This window comes from Crassostrea angulata, chromosome 3, assembly GCF_025612915.1.
Source record: "Crassostrea angulata isolate pt1a10 chromosome 3, ASM2561291v2, whole genome shotgun sequence".
NCBI lineage: Eukaryota > Metazoa > Mollusca > Bivalvia > Ostreida > Ostreidae > Magallana > Magallana angulata.
In genome coordinates this window covers 35,812,336-35,828,091 of record NC_069113.1, presented here as the reverse complement: position 1 = coordinate 35,828,091, position 15,756 = coordinate 35,812,336, and the positions used below count along the sequence as shown (strand labels likewise).

At 35.0% G+C, this 15,756-nt stretch overlaps 4 protein-coding genes across 8 annotated transcripts in view; 2 read left to right on the top strand and 2 right to left on the bottom strand.

Moving 5' to 3' along the window:
• The window catches only part of LOC128178792 (signal-induced proliferation-associated 1-like protein 1), a 31,632-nt gene extending 27,408 nt beyond the window's left edge, over positions 1 to 4,224 (top strand). For 4 of the 5 annotated variants that reach the window (XM_052846139.1, XM_052846135.1, XM_052846137.1 and 1 more), the window contains 6 exons: positions 12 to 168; positions 604 to 785; positions 1,289 to 1,473; positions 2,559 to 2,700; positions 2,811 to 2,901; positions 3,026 to 4,224. In XM_052846139.1, coding sequence (XP_052702099.1) covers positions 12 to 168; positions 604 to 785; positions 1,289 to 1,473; positions 2,559 to 2,700; positions 2,811 to 2,901; positions 3,026 to 3,169 — 901 coding nt within the window. In that variant the 3' untranslated portion in view covers positions 3,170 to 4,224. The remainder of the gene's footprint in view (positions 1 to 11; positions 169 to 603; positions 786 to 1,288; positions 1,474 to 2,558; positions 2,701 to 2,810; positions 2,902 to 3,025) is intronic. The other variant, XM_052846138.1, reaches the window with a different exon arrangement.
• Positions 4,225 to 5,730: 1,506 nt separating this feature from the next.
• Positions 5,731 to 7,507, top strand: LOC128178691 (uncharacterized). The gene is made up of 2 exons (XM_052845981.1): positions 5,731 to 5,939; positions 6,351 to 7,507. The coding sequence occupies exons 1-2, from the start codon at positions 5,821 to 5,823 to the stop codon at positions 7,363 to 7,365; spliced, it is 1,134 nt and encodes a 377-aa protein (XP_052701941.1). The 5' UTR covers positions 5,731 to 5,820; the 3' UTR covers positions 7,366 to 7,507.
• A 319-nt stretch (positions 7,508 to 7,826) lies between these two features.
• Positions 7,827 to 11,655, bottom strand: LOC128178692 (uncharacterized). Its single transcript, XM_052845982.1, has 5 exons — positions 11,512 to 11,655; positions 11,149 to 11,237; positions 9,902 to 9,988; positions 9,007 to 9,450; positions 7,827 to 8,512 (listed from the first exon to the last, which is right to left on the bottom strand). The coding sequence occupies exons 1-5, from the start codon at positions 11,526 to 11,528 to the stop codon at positions 7,827 to 7,829; spliced, it is 1,323 nt and encodes a 440-aa protein (XP_052701942.1). The 5' UTR covers positions 11,529 to 11,655.
• A 1,964-nt stretch (positions 11,656 to 13,619) lies between these two features.
• LOC128177502 (uncharacterized) lies at positions 13,620 to 15,709 on the bottom strand. The gene is made up of 2 exons (XM_052844223.1): positions 15,442 to 15,709; positions 13,620 to 15,080 (listed from the first exon to the last, which is right to left on the bottom strand). Exons 1-2 carry the CDS (start codon positions 15,540 to 15,542, stop codon positions 13,628 to 13,630), a joined length of 1,554 nt encoding a protein of 517 aa, XP_052700183.1. The 5' UTR covers positions 15,543 to 15,709; the 3' UTR covers positions 13,620 to 13,627.
• Between the last annotated feature and the right edge of the window lie 47 nt (positions 15,710 to 15,756).

The following is a 15,756-nucleotide window of genomic DNA, read 5'->3' as shown; positions in this document are numbered from 1 at the left end:
ATCTTGTATAGAAACCTAAGTGGAATGTCATCAGAGGAATCATTAAATAGTCGTCTCCGCCCAGGTGTGCACGGCAAGCACTCAAAATCCCAGTCCAATGAATTGCAAGAGGACCTCAAACGTTTGATTGACATGGACATAAAAAACAGTGACCTTAGAGGAATTTTGGTAAGAAAAACCCTTTAAAAAAAACAACACATTTCTGATTTAGATGTTGCAGTTTGAAATTAGAGGCAATAAAAATTGTGACAGATTTCTTTTCCCACCCTAACTGAGTAACACTGAGAATGTGAGCTTGATACAGAATAGTTATCTTTAAAATTGAAGATGGGAGGCGCTTGACAAGATACGGGTTGAGGGGTTAATTGTTTTTATGTATGAAGCGTAAATGAGCAAATATATATGTGTAAGCATATCTAGTTTTGTACTACACCGTATCTATACTGATGGCGATAAAGATGAATGAGATCTGGATGGCTTGTAAAAAGATAGACCGGTCCATGTCATTAGCTGTTTAATCATCACTGACGTTTCACAGTCTGGCAGTGATAAGAGATATTGCTTACACCACAATCATGTTTTAAGAATGTGACTTCAATTTAGCAGGGCAACTCCACCACGGAGCGACCAGGCTTTTACCTCAAAAGGACAATGTCTGATGAGAGTATCCACAGTCAGAAGGGGGCCACCGTATCCCCCTCCCGGGACGCTGTGATGGCTGACCTCATTTTCTCCACAGCCCCTCCCGTCCCCGCCCTCCCCAAAGAAGTCCTGGGGGATGCTAGGTATGTTGTGTTATGCACCTGTATGACTACATTTTTAATTTAAAAATTAAATAAGGTTTAAATGATGCACATGAAAATTTAACCAGCCATGTTATTAATATTTTTTTATATATTCAAATAACATCAAGTTATTACTTGTATTCCCATTGTCAGACAGTATTTTCTTTAAAAAACAAATTTTTTCTAATGACCATGTTTACTGTCAGGCAATAATTAGATAATGCACAAACAATTTGATCTGGCTGAATAGATAATTAATGATGTAATGATATTGTTAGACGATATTTTTAAATGTATTAATATTTTAACATCATAACTAAATTCAGTAAAATTGTTGGCTGTGTACCAGTGAGGAAGTGTTTTACCTGAAGCTAAAAGGAAATTAATCTGTATTTCTCAGGACAATGTAAAACTGATTTCATTTGTCAATTGTCTAAAAAAAATTATTGTAAAGTGTTTAACATTTTTATTGACATGTTGTCAACGACCTCCTACCTTTACAGGTTGTCGCCACGAGCCATGTTAGACAGTGCAATGGCTGCCAAAGCCCGCCAGGTACTGAGTCGTAACGCAGCTGCATCCCAACCCAAGACAACCCCCCAGCAGCAAAACCCTGTCCCCCTCCCCGAGTCTGCGGCCAGTCTCGACTGGTCAAACTTGGTCAACGTAGCCACAAAGGCCATTGAAAGTAAGTAGCCTCTGTTAACTTTGATTTATCTTTATGTAGATGCCTTATATTCTATGATTTTCTTTGTAATTTAAATAAAGCTTACAAGTATTTTACATCTAAAGACAGGATGATAGCAAGTACATTAAATCTTCTTGAAATGGTCAGTACCCTGAATAACCTGCATTTCCCCCATACTGATTTGTGTTTTGAATTGATTTGGTTGTTTTTTTCAAGTTAGAAAAAACTGAAGGTTATAGCATATATATTGTTACTATATACATTTAAATATTGCTGCAAATTGTGCTGAACTACTGAAATGTCATTTAGAAATTAAATCAAGTTACTTGACATTGATAGAATTTCTGCATTGAATTGGGTAGTGAAGAAAGAGGTTTAGAATTAATATTTTTGTAAATTAGTTTCTGAATTAAGATTTAAACGTAACTATTGTGTTATTCTCCATTCTTAATCCAACACAGGTTAAGGTAGACATACCTTTATGTTAAACCTAAGTAAGCTAAGACTAATGGGAAGTTGTTTATTTGAGCAAAAAATTAATGCACCAAAATGGCTGAAAGCCTAAATATACTGCAAGTTAATATATAAATTGTATTTGAGAGCAATTCATTAGATTGCACAACAACCACATTTGATATATAGATTACTTTTTCAAGGTCTGTTAGGTTTGCACATAACAATCAGTTATCTCTCTCCATCACTGATGTCTCAGGTGTGGCACACGATACAGATGATGTTAGAGCTCTTAATGAAATAATCAATATCTAGTTAGACAGAGTACAATAGAAATAGGTGATGATGTCTGCTAGAAGGGGTAAGTCTAGTACTGAGTTTGAAAGGTTCTGAAACTGTAGTCTTTATGCATTATCAGGAATCTATGCATTGTATTAAAAGATATGATAAGTACTAAAGGGGTAATAAGATGAGTAGATGCCATTTCTTGTCTTTAATTCTTATGCAACAGTAATCATCTCGGGAGAAAAAAAAAATCAATATACATGTAGTTAAGCTGTCGTCACAGTGTTTGTGTGTTTTATTTCTTGGTGACATGTCCTTTATCGATATCCCTGCATTTTTGTCTGTAGGTACTGACAACACTAAAGCTCCGGGTCCATCTGTAAGGGATCCAAAGGACAGAGCTTTGCCCCCAGAACCAAGTAAAACTGGAGTCAGCAGAACTACTACTGGTAGTAGCTATACAAAACCTCCAACGAGTCAATCTCAGGGGTAAGCTGTCAATTGTTGCAAATACGCACCTTGACAATTTGTCGTCAGATTTGGTAAAATGAAAAACTTTAAAATCGCAATGTTAGTAACCTTGACCCTTGTATTGATAGATCTGTGTGGAGGTCAACTGTATCCAATCCTCAACAGAGAATCCAGGAGCTGGAGGCTAAAGTAGAACAGCTGGAGATAGATCTAGATAAGGTACAGTAGATACTGAGGGAAAGGAAGTGTCATGTACACTGTACATGTACATGTATACTCAATTAGGTACTTCACAACATACCGGTAGTTTGAGCTTGCATTGAATTTTTTTGTTCTCTTTTAGGAAAGAAAGGAAAATGCAGATTTGGAGGCAGAAGTTCAGTCTTTGAGGAGAGATAACATTCGTCTCCAGGAGGAGTCCCAGACTGCTGCAGCTCAGCTTCGGAAGTTTACGGAGTGGTTTTTCCAGACAATAGATAGGCAGTGATCATCTGTGACTAAGCATTGCTCTGAAAAGGGAAATCACTCTGTAAAATGCCAGTGAAGTTCTTCAGTGATATTTTATGTGATAATGTTTTGTTATGAAGTTTTGAAATCCATGACTCATTGAGATACTTGAAGTTTGTATCCCATTGTGATCAAATGTGTTTTCCAACAAGAGAGGAGCATTACTGTTTCTTGAGTGTTCATTTATATTAATCATGTACAACCAGTTTGTTGGATCTTTTATTGTGGTGCATCTATTCTGAATATCCCCTTGTTTTGTATTATTAGTTTATCCTATATGAATAGTTAATAGAGATTCACCAGTAGCTGGTGGTTTGTTGACATTTCTTAAGCATTACTGTTGAATACTCTTATTGTGGTATCACTTTGTTAATGAAATTAATGTATTTCTGATTTGATCAATATCATATATTGCATATCACAGATGGAGAATTTAGATTCACTTACATATAAATGGTTGTGCACGGCAAGTGATATTTTGTAATGAAGCAAAAACCCAATTTTGCTCTCCATATTAAAGATATTTGTAATATTTACATTTTTTGTGAATGTACATTTTAAAAGAATGAAATTCATATCTTTGTATTGAATGAAAAAAGTTTCGTACACGACTAATTTCTATGTTTTTATTATGAAATGTCTATCAGTATTTTCCATGTATCCAATGAAACACACCATCAAGAAATAGCCAGGTTACGATTTGTAAATACATGTAATAACGATCTAGTCAGCTGATTATCACCAATTCATTGTGGACTACTGTTTCACATTTTACGTATATATATGATGATTTCACCACTATAGTCTTGTGATGCTTGCACAAGTGTGCACCATTCCATGTCACCACATTACAAGTGTCCTTCCAAAACATGTCAACCATTTCTCTTGTACTATATAGCCATATTTATTTTCATTTTTAAATATGTTTTATCATGTACGGTATCTATATTTTGTATATATATATATATATTAATGTAAATGTTTATCTCCTTAAAAAGAAAAAATTATAATAAATTATTATGATAAAAACATTTATACATAGATTTGTTTTATTTTTGTGGGTAAAGGTGAGCTTAATTAAAAGATTTATATATAACTGCGAGGAAGGTGAATTTTCATATTGATACATTTTTATCATGTCTGTCATAAAATGAAATTATTCTTCAAGTAGATATTTGAATATCACAGCAGATAATGAAAATATCCATTGAAATTGCTTGTACTGTATTAAGTTTTTTTCTCTCAAACTCTCTTGGAAGATGTTGAGGAAGTGAGACTTGTCTGTATCTTCCGTGATTTCATTATAATATTTGTGGACATCAATATTTATTAATTTTGTAAAAATAGATACACTTTCAAGGATACATTAATTTGTATCTAATCAATACAATATGTTGCCCTTTAATGAAAATTATTATGATTAAAGTTCATCGATCAACACAACGAAAATATCCACGAAAGTAGGTTTTTTATGAATTTTATAACTCCACAGTAAACAGTGCAGTTAATCCCAACTGTGGTCAGAGCCGAAATAAATTGTTTGTATGGAATTGCCTCCCAACTCATTGAAATATCCACTGTTGATAAAAAAAAAATTTCAATTTTTATTTTTGACCGATTTCTTGCTTGAAAAAAATTTCCCTCCCCCCTGGGCCCCCCAAATACCAGGTAGCAATTCCAAACAAACATTTTTTTTTAAGGATGGCCCAGTATTGAGTGATTTAATTAGTACTCCAAGAATGCTCTCAGATTAAAGATTTTCTCATGATAGCTAAAGTACAGCATAGAAAAGGGAAGGGTCATGTTTGTATACCAGTATACATGTATTCCATCTACTCCTGCCAGTCCTGGAATCATATTCAACACCCATACCCTAGAATTGACTATTTTTCACACCGGATTTAATGGGTTTATTTTTTTTTTCACAACAAACAGGACAATTCTTGTCTTAACCTAGTCTATATGTTGAAATTAATGGAAACTATTTCTTTTTTTTTGGGGGGGTGGCTTAATTTAATGGCCTTTGTTCGTTTTGATCAGCAGATTTATGAAGAATATAATGAAATATTTATTCCAATGTGTGGAGGTTATAGTTTTCTACCAGGTTTTGTATTCCACCACTCAATTTTAGCTTGGTCATAGCTGCTCAGGTGAGCAATTAGACCCTAGGCAATTAGATACCGTCTCCTGTTATCTTTCCCTTAGAGGGCGCCACACGATAATACGGTCCCCTTCGGAACTAGCTCGCGCATTATCGCATCGGCTTTATTGTATCAAACGTAAACAAATCGCTGTCAGTTCACACGTGAAACATGCCGGAAACTTGTTGCTGTGTACCTGGGTGTAGTAATAGAGGTGGCCACGTTTTTCCATCTGATCAACTGAGGAAAAAAGCTTGGATTCATGCAATCAGACGTGGGGAATCCCGTTTTCAGAGTTGGGAACCCTCGTCACATGCTGTAGTGTGCAGATCACATTTCCAAAACTGTGACTACCTCTCGGAGACGGTTTACGGTAAATGTTTAGCTTTTTTATTAGGCCGGTTCGATTTGCACCTCCTAGAAGAGGAAAATGTCATCTTTCAACTTCCGGTTTCTCTTGCTAAATCGAACAGTGATCTTCTGATTCAATATGGCGTCGAAACGATGTTTAGTTAGCGCTGCAGTAATTATAATGACTGAGGATGAAGACTTTGACTTGCCAGATGAAGAATTTTCATTTGTTACACTATTTGCAGCTTGCAGTGATATGTAAGGGACTTAGTAATTTTAGTCTACATTTAAAAAATACAAGGAATAAGATAACATACACAATATTATGAATCACCTTATCTTTATCTGATTTGAATTATAAATAATTCAGGCACGTACATCGTTTTTGAAAGTCGGGGGGGGGGGGGGGGGGGGCATCGTCATCCAAAAATCTTAAAATCCTAATCCGAGGGGGGGGGGGGGGGGTCAAGTTTACCTATACCTTAAATTTCACTGATTTCCCCTGATGCTACATGCCTATGTCATAAATTTATTAAGGCCTGTCATCATAGCACCTAATGTTAAATTACATTTCTGCTAATTCCTACAAAATTTATTTGAAGATATTCAACAATCTATCAATATGCAAGAATTTATTAAAATTTAATTAATTAATAACTTTGTTTTCAGACAGGAGCAAAGAAAACGATATAAAGTGGAACGCTTTGTGCAAGATGTTGTTTCAAGATATTCCTTAGACACATTCAAGACCTTCTTTCGTGTTTCAAAAACTACATTCGAAGCTATATTGGAAAATATTCAGCATATTCCAGAACTACTACTAAGAGAACCAGCTGCTGGACGACCTCAAATTTCACATGAAAAAGATTTACTGATGATGCTGTGGTACATAGGATCACAAGAAACAATTCGGTCAATTGCAGATCGATTTAATGTATCTGAATCGACATTCCATTCCCACAACAGAAGGTTGTTAGATGTTTTCCAAAAATACTTTCTTCAAAAATTTGTGATTTGGCCAAATGATGTGCAGACTGTAAACAATGAATTTGAGATAAAAAAGAACTTCCCTGGTGTGATTGGAGCAATCGACTCTACACATATACGCATAAAACCCCCTAGTGGACATTCAAATGATTATTTCAATAGGAAAAAATTTCACTCTGTCATTCTTCAAGCAGTGTGCAGAGGAGATAAAAGATTTACAGACATTTTCTGTGGATGGCCAGGACGAGTGCATGATGCTCGTGTTTTTCAAAATTCTCCATTGAGGCAAAGAGGCCCAATTCTTTGTGGTCAGTGCCATTTGTTAGGTGATGGGGCATATCCGTGCAAGCGGTGGCTGATTACTCCATACAGAAATAGAGGAAACCTTACTAGGGATCAAATTAAGTTCAACCAGATTTTATCAAGTACCAGAGTAATCATCGAAAATTCATTCGGCATATTGAAAGGCAGATTTCGGCGTCTCCAATTTGTTGAAATGAATGACATTTCTTATGTTGTCAAGGCTATTATAACAGCTTGCATCCTACATAACATTTGTATCCTGAACCAAGACGAACTTGATGAGCATTTTGACAATGACCCCCAGCAGGTTCCTTTAATTATTCCAATGTTTGAAAATGATGCAGAAGGACAGTTAAAGAGACAATTACTTACACGACAGTTGGCTATCACCTAAAATCTGCATGTACCGGTACTTAAAATTAACCATATATATGTCAAAGAAATCAGTTTGGCAATGAAAATTTGGTATAGAAACGTTGTGTTGGAAATTTTTTCTGAATCATTTTCACAAATTGGATTAATTAATGGAACAAACCGAAGTGTATTCATCTTTTAAAATAAAGCAATGCATATCTTATTCACGTAAAAAACTGTTTTATTATATAAAAAACATATAATAAATGTATTATTCAAAACAATCATCTTCTTGATGCTTATAAACATAAATATATTTTTTAAAAACCACCTGAGATCAATATTATGGAAAACAAATCACATATTGGCTTAATTAGCATTTAAAAAATAAAGAATATCGCTTGAATCTCGCATACATATTCACATACAGCGACTGAAAAAGCCCACTAAAGGGCATGTTAAATCACACTTCAACTTCCACAGAGAATTTTTAACAATCATTTAGGGCAACAGAGAGTAAAACATTCTGTCATATACAAGATATCGCTTTGGAACAAAATCAAGAATTTCATGCCCAAAACTGCACCTTACAGCATTTTCATTTAGAACTTTTGCCCACTTTTCATAATCTCCAGAAGGAGTCACACTGATGGCCTTAATACACTTTAGATTTTTCATCAAAACCTGAAAAGTTTCTGGCCTGATCTCTGCAGAGTTACGAATTTGTAAATACTTCAGTGTTCCCCCCATCTCCTTAGATAATGACAACAGACCATCATCACTCAAGTTTGGCAAACTGCTAATGAAGAGTTTCTCCATAGATCTGCACTTAGATAAATTTTTAACAATGTTTTCAATGCAAATATTTTCGTTTTTGGAACCCCTGATATCCAAACATTTCAAATTTTTGAAACTACCCAAAAAATCACAATCTTGCAGAAGTGTTGCATCAATGGTAAGGTTAACACAATTTTCAAAAAGTTTCAAAAATTCTACAGTGAATATATCTTTCATTCCTTCATTGAAAAAATTCAAGTCAGTTATTGAATTCCATACAAGGCCACTCTTAAAAAGACAATTCATGCAACTGCAAACTTTAGATACAGAATGGTACAACTCTGGAATTGGAATGTATGTCAATATTTTGCATATTATTTCTGGAGGCAAGTGGCATAAATATGCATATCCTGTAAAAGAAAATAGTAAACACATCAAATTGTTGCACCCAACGTAGCAGTTCTATAAATTACAGATAATTTTCAAATCTTGAAATGGAAAGTCAGTTACTGGTGAATAACTAAATATCAATTAAAAAATACAACAAGTTTGGAAATACGATACAATACAATATGAAATACCATATTTGAAAACAGCATGATGGAAAAAGACCATATAAAGCAGAAACAAATCAAAACATTACATCAGAATTCATAGACCTACATTTCAATGCTTAACAGAGATTTGAAGACATGAATATTTTAATCTTTCATACTCTTAAAAACTGAGAGGAAACCACTAAATATTTTCATTTTCTCCTCATGCATTTTCTCAATTTTTTTCATATTTTCTTCATTTTTTTTATTTTGATTTTCAACGTAATCTTCCAAAAAATGGATAACTTGAGAAGAATTAGATCTGGAAGAAATTTTCCTTTTCTTTTTGGGCTGGGGATCTGTGATACCTGCTGGCTCACCAGAACTTGAGCTTGTGCAGGGCTCATCTTGAGTGAAACTTCCACTATCTGAGCTTGAGGATAAAGATGAAACCACAAACTTTGGATTTATATCATGTCGATCACTGAAGATATCCTGGAATTCCTCTTCATACAGAAATTCTTTCCTTTCATTCCCTGACTTAGCCTGGTCGGTTTGATGCCTCTTGTACGCACTAAGTTGTGTTTTCCATCTGCCTTCAACTTGGGCCACAGTGAACTCAGTTTTAAAACATTTGTTTAACTCTTCTGTGATTTCTAGCCACAGTGCTTTTTTCTTGTGAGTGGGTGATAAGAACTTTTCTTTTCTCTCCTTGTAGGCAGAAATTAAAAAGATAGTTTGTTCGTATGTAAAAATGCCTGATGGTGTAGGCTTCGGTGAATTCTCTGGGGTCTGTGGAACAGTTGGAATGTCTACAAAAATGACAAGAGAAAAATCAGTTAAAAAACTGAAAACAGATTTGTTACAGAGATTTATAATGGGAAATGTTGACACCTTTTCTCCATTTGGAAGTTTAACTCGGACTACCTTGCACAATTTTTCAATGATATACGATCAGGGTATTTTTATCTCTTTTGCAATTCAAAATCTCTGTAGACCTTTAATTTGTACATGTAGCTGTGTATTGAAATCTGACAAGGTAGAGGGGGCATTTAAAGGGAAAATCTTTGGATTTTTCATGCTATTGAATGAACATCATTTGAATCCAAAGGTATTTATAAATAAAATATTAAATAAAATTAAAATTAAAGAATTTTGATATAGAATAATTTTAGAAAATGTGTGGCCAAAATATCTTGAGACAGACTTTAGGATAGTATGCCTTTTTATAAACTTAAGGAGAAATAATGTCTGAAAAAATACCTGGCAATTCTTCACATTCTGCTTCACTATCTTTCTCCATAGCTGCTTGTATGATGAGTTGTTTAGCCAACTGTTTTAAATCAGGATCTGTTATAAAAATATATATTCTATATAACAAATGAATGCAAATTAACTTAATAAAAAAATAAATATTAAATTACTATTTAATTTGTAGAATTAGTTCTAAGTGTGAGAATTGTTTATTAACGTTACATCTATAATAGATCAGGCACGTAGCATCAGGGGGGGGGGGGGGGGGGGGGGGGGCCAGGCCCCCCCCCCCCCCCCCCACTTTTTCTCGCAGGAACAATTTTTGGCCCCCCCCCCACCCCCACTTTTTTGGGAGTATGTAAAAAATTGATTTGAAAATAAGGAAATGAGTAGTGAAATTGAAGTTATAGGCTATACTACACCAGCCCCCCCCCCCCCCCCCCCCCCCCCCCCCCCCCCCCCCCCCCCGATTTGGAATTTGAAGATTTTGGGGAACTTAAAAAATTCCCTTTTTTTTTTTTGCTTGTCATGATTTTTTGGATGAGTCTGCCCCCCCCCCCCCCACTTTCAAAAACGATGCTACGTGCCTGTAGATACAAGTATTATAGGTATAAGGTATTATAATAAACATGCATGTGTAATGTTTAAAAATGTGTTCACGTTAATTGTATGCTAAAGAATAATCAAAGTACTGAAGTACTGAAAGCCGGGCTCTTTTGGTGTGTCTTTATGCATATTGTGTAGTAAAGACTTAAAATCTCTCTCTCTCTCTCTCTCTCTCTCTCTCTCTCTCTCTCATGCTTTTAATGTCGGCAAAGCATCAGAGAGCGACCAAATTGTAAGCGGCTATAAACAAAAAATAAGTCTGTCTAGTAGAAGTTAAAAAGTTCAACAGTTGCTGCCTTGAATTTTACAACAAGCATTATATATTCAAATCCCTGTTTCTTCATCGTGCAGCAAAGTAGTTCATGGAAATTCATGCGCATTGTATGTGTCCCAAAATGCATAGTAATGTTTTAAAAACACGTTATTAATAAGAAAACTAAAAAAGATAGACAATTCATTCGAAATTTAAAAAAAGAAACAAAATGCCAACACTTTTGACAAAACGTGGCTCTTTGTGTAACTATTTGGTATAGCGGAAGCTTTAACTTGATGCTGTTTGGTTTTTTGTTTATTTGTGCTATTTATAGTAACATTGGCGATTGGCCTGCCTATAGCCAGGACTCTGCTTTCAGCAGAGCCCGGCTAAAAACCTGATGAGGTAAAGTGCCCAAACAACTCTGGCGATACTTGGACAGATACAAGTTTTCCGTTCCCCAAAGTAACGTTGACATTCGTGAATCTATAAAAAATAAAATCATTAAATCAAATGCATTAACATAGCAATAATTTAAACGATACACGCATTCGCTGTACTTTCCACTCATGCCATAACTTGAAACCCTTTTTATAAACCACGTTAACTGGTTAACTGCTACCTTAAAATACTTTATTAATCTGTTAATTATCTTTTTGACATTACAAATGCATATTTTATACATATTGTTGATGATTTTATCCGATTAACTACTACTAATAATAAACATTTTTGAAAATCTTTCCATAATTTTACTTACCCGCCATCATCCGCCATATTGTTTTCCAGTCTCTTCTGCTCGCGGGATGGAAGAGGCAGAAGATCTACCGGAAGTAGTTTTAGATAAAACGAACACGTTTTCTTAAAGCGGAAGACTCTTCTTCGGTATTTAGAAGAGCAAATCAAACCGGCCTATTTACGAAGTGTAAGATAAGGATAAACAACCATTAAATTCCTTTTTTCTTTTTATTTTAATGGAAAATCGCTACAGTCAAATGCCACGTTTACGTAACGTAGTTATAGTCATTGATTATATTTACTGTAAAAGATCGAAATGGTCAAAGTTCCTTAGACGATATAACTACATGTATATAAATCCAAATTTTGAGTTTTTTTTTTTTTATTTGCTAAGATGAATATGATAGATAATTTGATTTGAAACTTCTAATTTGACACTTTCGCCTTGTTTTTCTTTGATACATTCAAAGGAAATAAACATGCGATTGATCTCCAAGAAAACTTGTGTTGCATATCATTAACACAGCATGATTGTACATCTGCTTGTAAACAAACTCTAAGTACCCCGCTATTGCCTAATACCCTCTGCTGGACACTTGTTAGTTGTCTTATATAAACATCTGGCAGGAACACCCACTGATATTTTTTTAGAACAGTAGCTGCCAGTATTACATAACAAACTACTTTCCATAAGCATGATAACAGATCAAAAGATTTGTAAGATCTAAGTATGAGACAGAGTAATTAGATAGTTTCTGTTTGACTTACAGATTTTATTTGAATGGTTACTAAAGGTATTTTAACTTATAGAAATTTTAAACTTTTTTAGGAACCACACCATTAAGCAGACGCCTGAAAAAAACAGCAATCCCAAGCATTTTCCAGTGGATAGATCCTGCAAGTCCCGCAGATATTGCTAGGGCTAGCCGAGCTAGGACAAGGGGGGTGAAGAGAAAGTTAATCGAGATTAATACCACCGAGAATCAAAGTCAAGGCACAGTGTATTTTCAAGACGATATTGATGTTGCAGATGAAATTGTCATTGAAAGCATTCCAACCAAGAATGACACTGACGAGGATTCAAGCGAAGAACAGAAATTTTATTTAAATGTTGAAACCCAGACACCTACATTTCCACCAATGTGTATTGATAATTTTGAGAAAGACGATGCTGGCATTCACTTTTATACAGGGCTTGAAACATATGTTAAATTTTATATGGTTTTAAGAACCCTAGGTCCAGCCGCATATTGTTTGAACTACATCTATCACAAGGTTACAAATATCAGCGTTCCAGATCAATTTTTCCTTGTTCTTATCAAACTGCGTAGACATAGAACTAATTTTGATTTGTCCAGATTATTTAATGTCTCAGAAAAAACGGTGTCAAATGTATTCTATACATGGATTCTTTTTATGTCAAAGCAGTGGAGAGAAGTAGACATATGGCCACCCAAATCCCTTGTTAATTATTTCTGTCCATCAGATTTTAAATTGAAATTTCCTTATACTAGAGTTATAGTTGATGGAACTGAATGTCCGATCAAAAAACCAAAACTTCCAAAAACTCAGCAAGCCACTTTTTCGACTTATAAAAATAAGAACACGGTCAAAATATTAGTTGGTGCAACTCCTGGTGGCCTTGTGTCATATGTATCTCCAGCTTATGGTGGGTCAACAAGTGATAGACAAATTGTAGAGCGAAGTAGTTTGTTAAATTTGTGTGATCCTGGAGACTCGATTATGGCCGATAAAGGTTTTAATGTTCAGGATATGTTTGTACATAGAAATATTCAGATAAACATGCCCACATTTTTTAAAAAGAAAAACAGAATGTCTTGTTCAACTGTTATTCAAGATCGAAAGATATCCAGTAAAAGAGTTCACATTGAGCGCATCATTGGACTTGCCAAAACTTTCAAGATTTTAGTTGAACCTATGAATAGTTCAGAAACTAAATTGTCTTCTCATATAACCTTTGTATGTTTTATGCTGTGCAATTTTAAAACTTGCATTGTTCCCTCTTATGCCTAGATAAATTTATCTTTTGCAATCATGTTGTTGTTTTACCTTAATGTAAAATACATTGTACCTGTATACTAGTAATAAATGAAAGTAAAATGAAAGTTAGAACAAATTTATTTTTGACAATGACAATCCTGATATGACTTGAAAAAACGTTTCTCCAAAAGTGCAGGTTTAAAACATTTCTCATAAAAGGAATCCAGTTTCTTTAACATCTCTGATATGAATTTGTCATTTCTGTCAACTGTGAAAAACAAAATATCAAGAAAAGTATACACAATGAACACACATTTTTGTTTTTCTGCGCAGAATAACTGTCCTTGAATTTGGTAATAGTAATCATGATTGGTGTCCAGTGAAAACGTTGTACCATTTTGACGGATGTATGGAACTGTCTGTCTCGTAATCATGCTATTTCTAGCAACATACGGACACTTAACTTCAACAACGGTGTCCTCGTCTATGATCCCATCAGGAGATGACGCCAAGTAAGGGTGTGCTAGGCTCACACATATACCGGTGGGATGTACTGTTTGTCCAGTAATCTCTTCAAATTTTTTTACTGCCACTTTTTCAAATTTCTGTCCATGCAGGATTGGTGATGTACGAAGCCGTAGAGCCTTAGTGACTAGACTTTCTGCCAACTTTTCTGGGTTCGTTCTTTCTGTCATCTTGCATATTCTCCCAAAGACTGATGAATGGATGCGCTTGCACCTTTCCTCATGCCACAAATTACTTAAAGCTTGATCGGCTGTTTTCATGTTCAGAATCCTGGCTTCTTCTTCCGAAATCTTCGTAACATTCAATTGTTGGAGACATTCAAAACTTCCTTGATACTGCAAATAATCATGGTCAATATCAAATCCTGTCATATTGGCTGGAGGAAATGTTTGATAAATTGGGGTTTTACTTATGCCCTTAAATGACAAGCATACATTTTGAAACCAAGACTTGTATCCTGGATGGTTTCGGAATTCCTCTGGCCTTGGATCGAACCCCTCTGGTAAATTACAGACTTCATCACATCCTGGCATATCTAAATTCACGACTTTCATCGGAGAACCTTTATGTGGCTTCACTCTGTGGAATGTCTGTAATCTTTGGGTGCACGTTTGTTCTGTCTTTATACTGCCGTGCTGCTTAAAACATGCACAAGCATATAACGCTGTTGACACATGTTTACAATGTGCAAATGGTCCCATACCAGCTGCACACTCACATTGGCATTTTAATACATTTCCATCTTGACCAATTTCAATATCTATAATGTACACAATAGATTTGGACATTTCTGCTCTTATGGCACCTCTAACATACCAGAGCGAATTGTACTCAGTTGTCCTGAGGTATCTAATAAATCCGTCATTATACAAGTTTTTCGCCTTGGATTCAATGTTCTTGTTGAATTGGGACAAGTAAGTGGTTATTTCATTCAATGGGGATCCAGGAAAACTTTTATCGCTATTTAGGTCTTGATAGGAATCAGGATCAGGTAAATCCATGGTGTAATCCTGACCAGCTGGTTCTGCTCTAGAGCAATGTGCATTACGCGCATATGCCTCAAGTCTGTAAATTATAATGTTTGAAACACTAAGTAAATGCAAATTTGAGATATGACAAATTTTAATTTCTAAACAGCAAAGAAAATACCTCTTAAATATGTTAAATAAAATCCCCATTATCTCAGTATAACTTGAATGAAAGATAGCAAACGTCAAAACTAGTTTATCGGCGAGGAAATTCGAGTGAAACTAAAACATCGTTTTTTGTGCTGCTTGTTTGTTTTCTGACCGATCATACAAGCACACTTAATTTAAAAAGAGTATTTACATTACCACTCATCTCATCTAGGTTTTTATGAATAGAATATGCATAATATCACAGCAAACACTCAAGATCAAGAGGAGGTATGAACGTGAATATTTACCTCTCAACAAGTTCTCTTTTCCGTCCCGATTTCTTTGCTCCAAACTTATCTAATTCTAATTTGAGCTGAGGGATTGTCATCGATCCATAATTTTTCGCCATTGCCTTTGTTTTGTCTTCTTAATACATGTACCTCGTCTAAAATCTACTATAATAATGATGCTGATATACATGATAACGTGTAGAGATGCCATATCAGCTGTTTATGTTGGACCGCGTTATCTTGTGGCGACCCCTCGCGGTGCTAAGATAAGATAACTCACTCCGGTTCCTAATTGTTTTTTTGCATTGAAATTAGAGTTATCTTTCCTTTTCG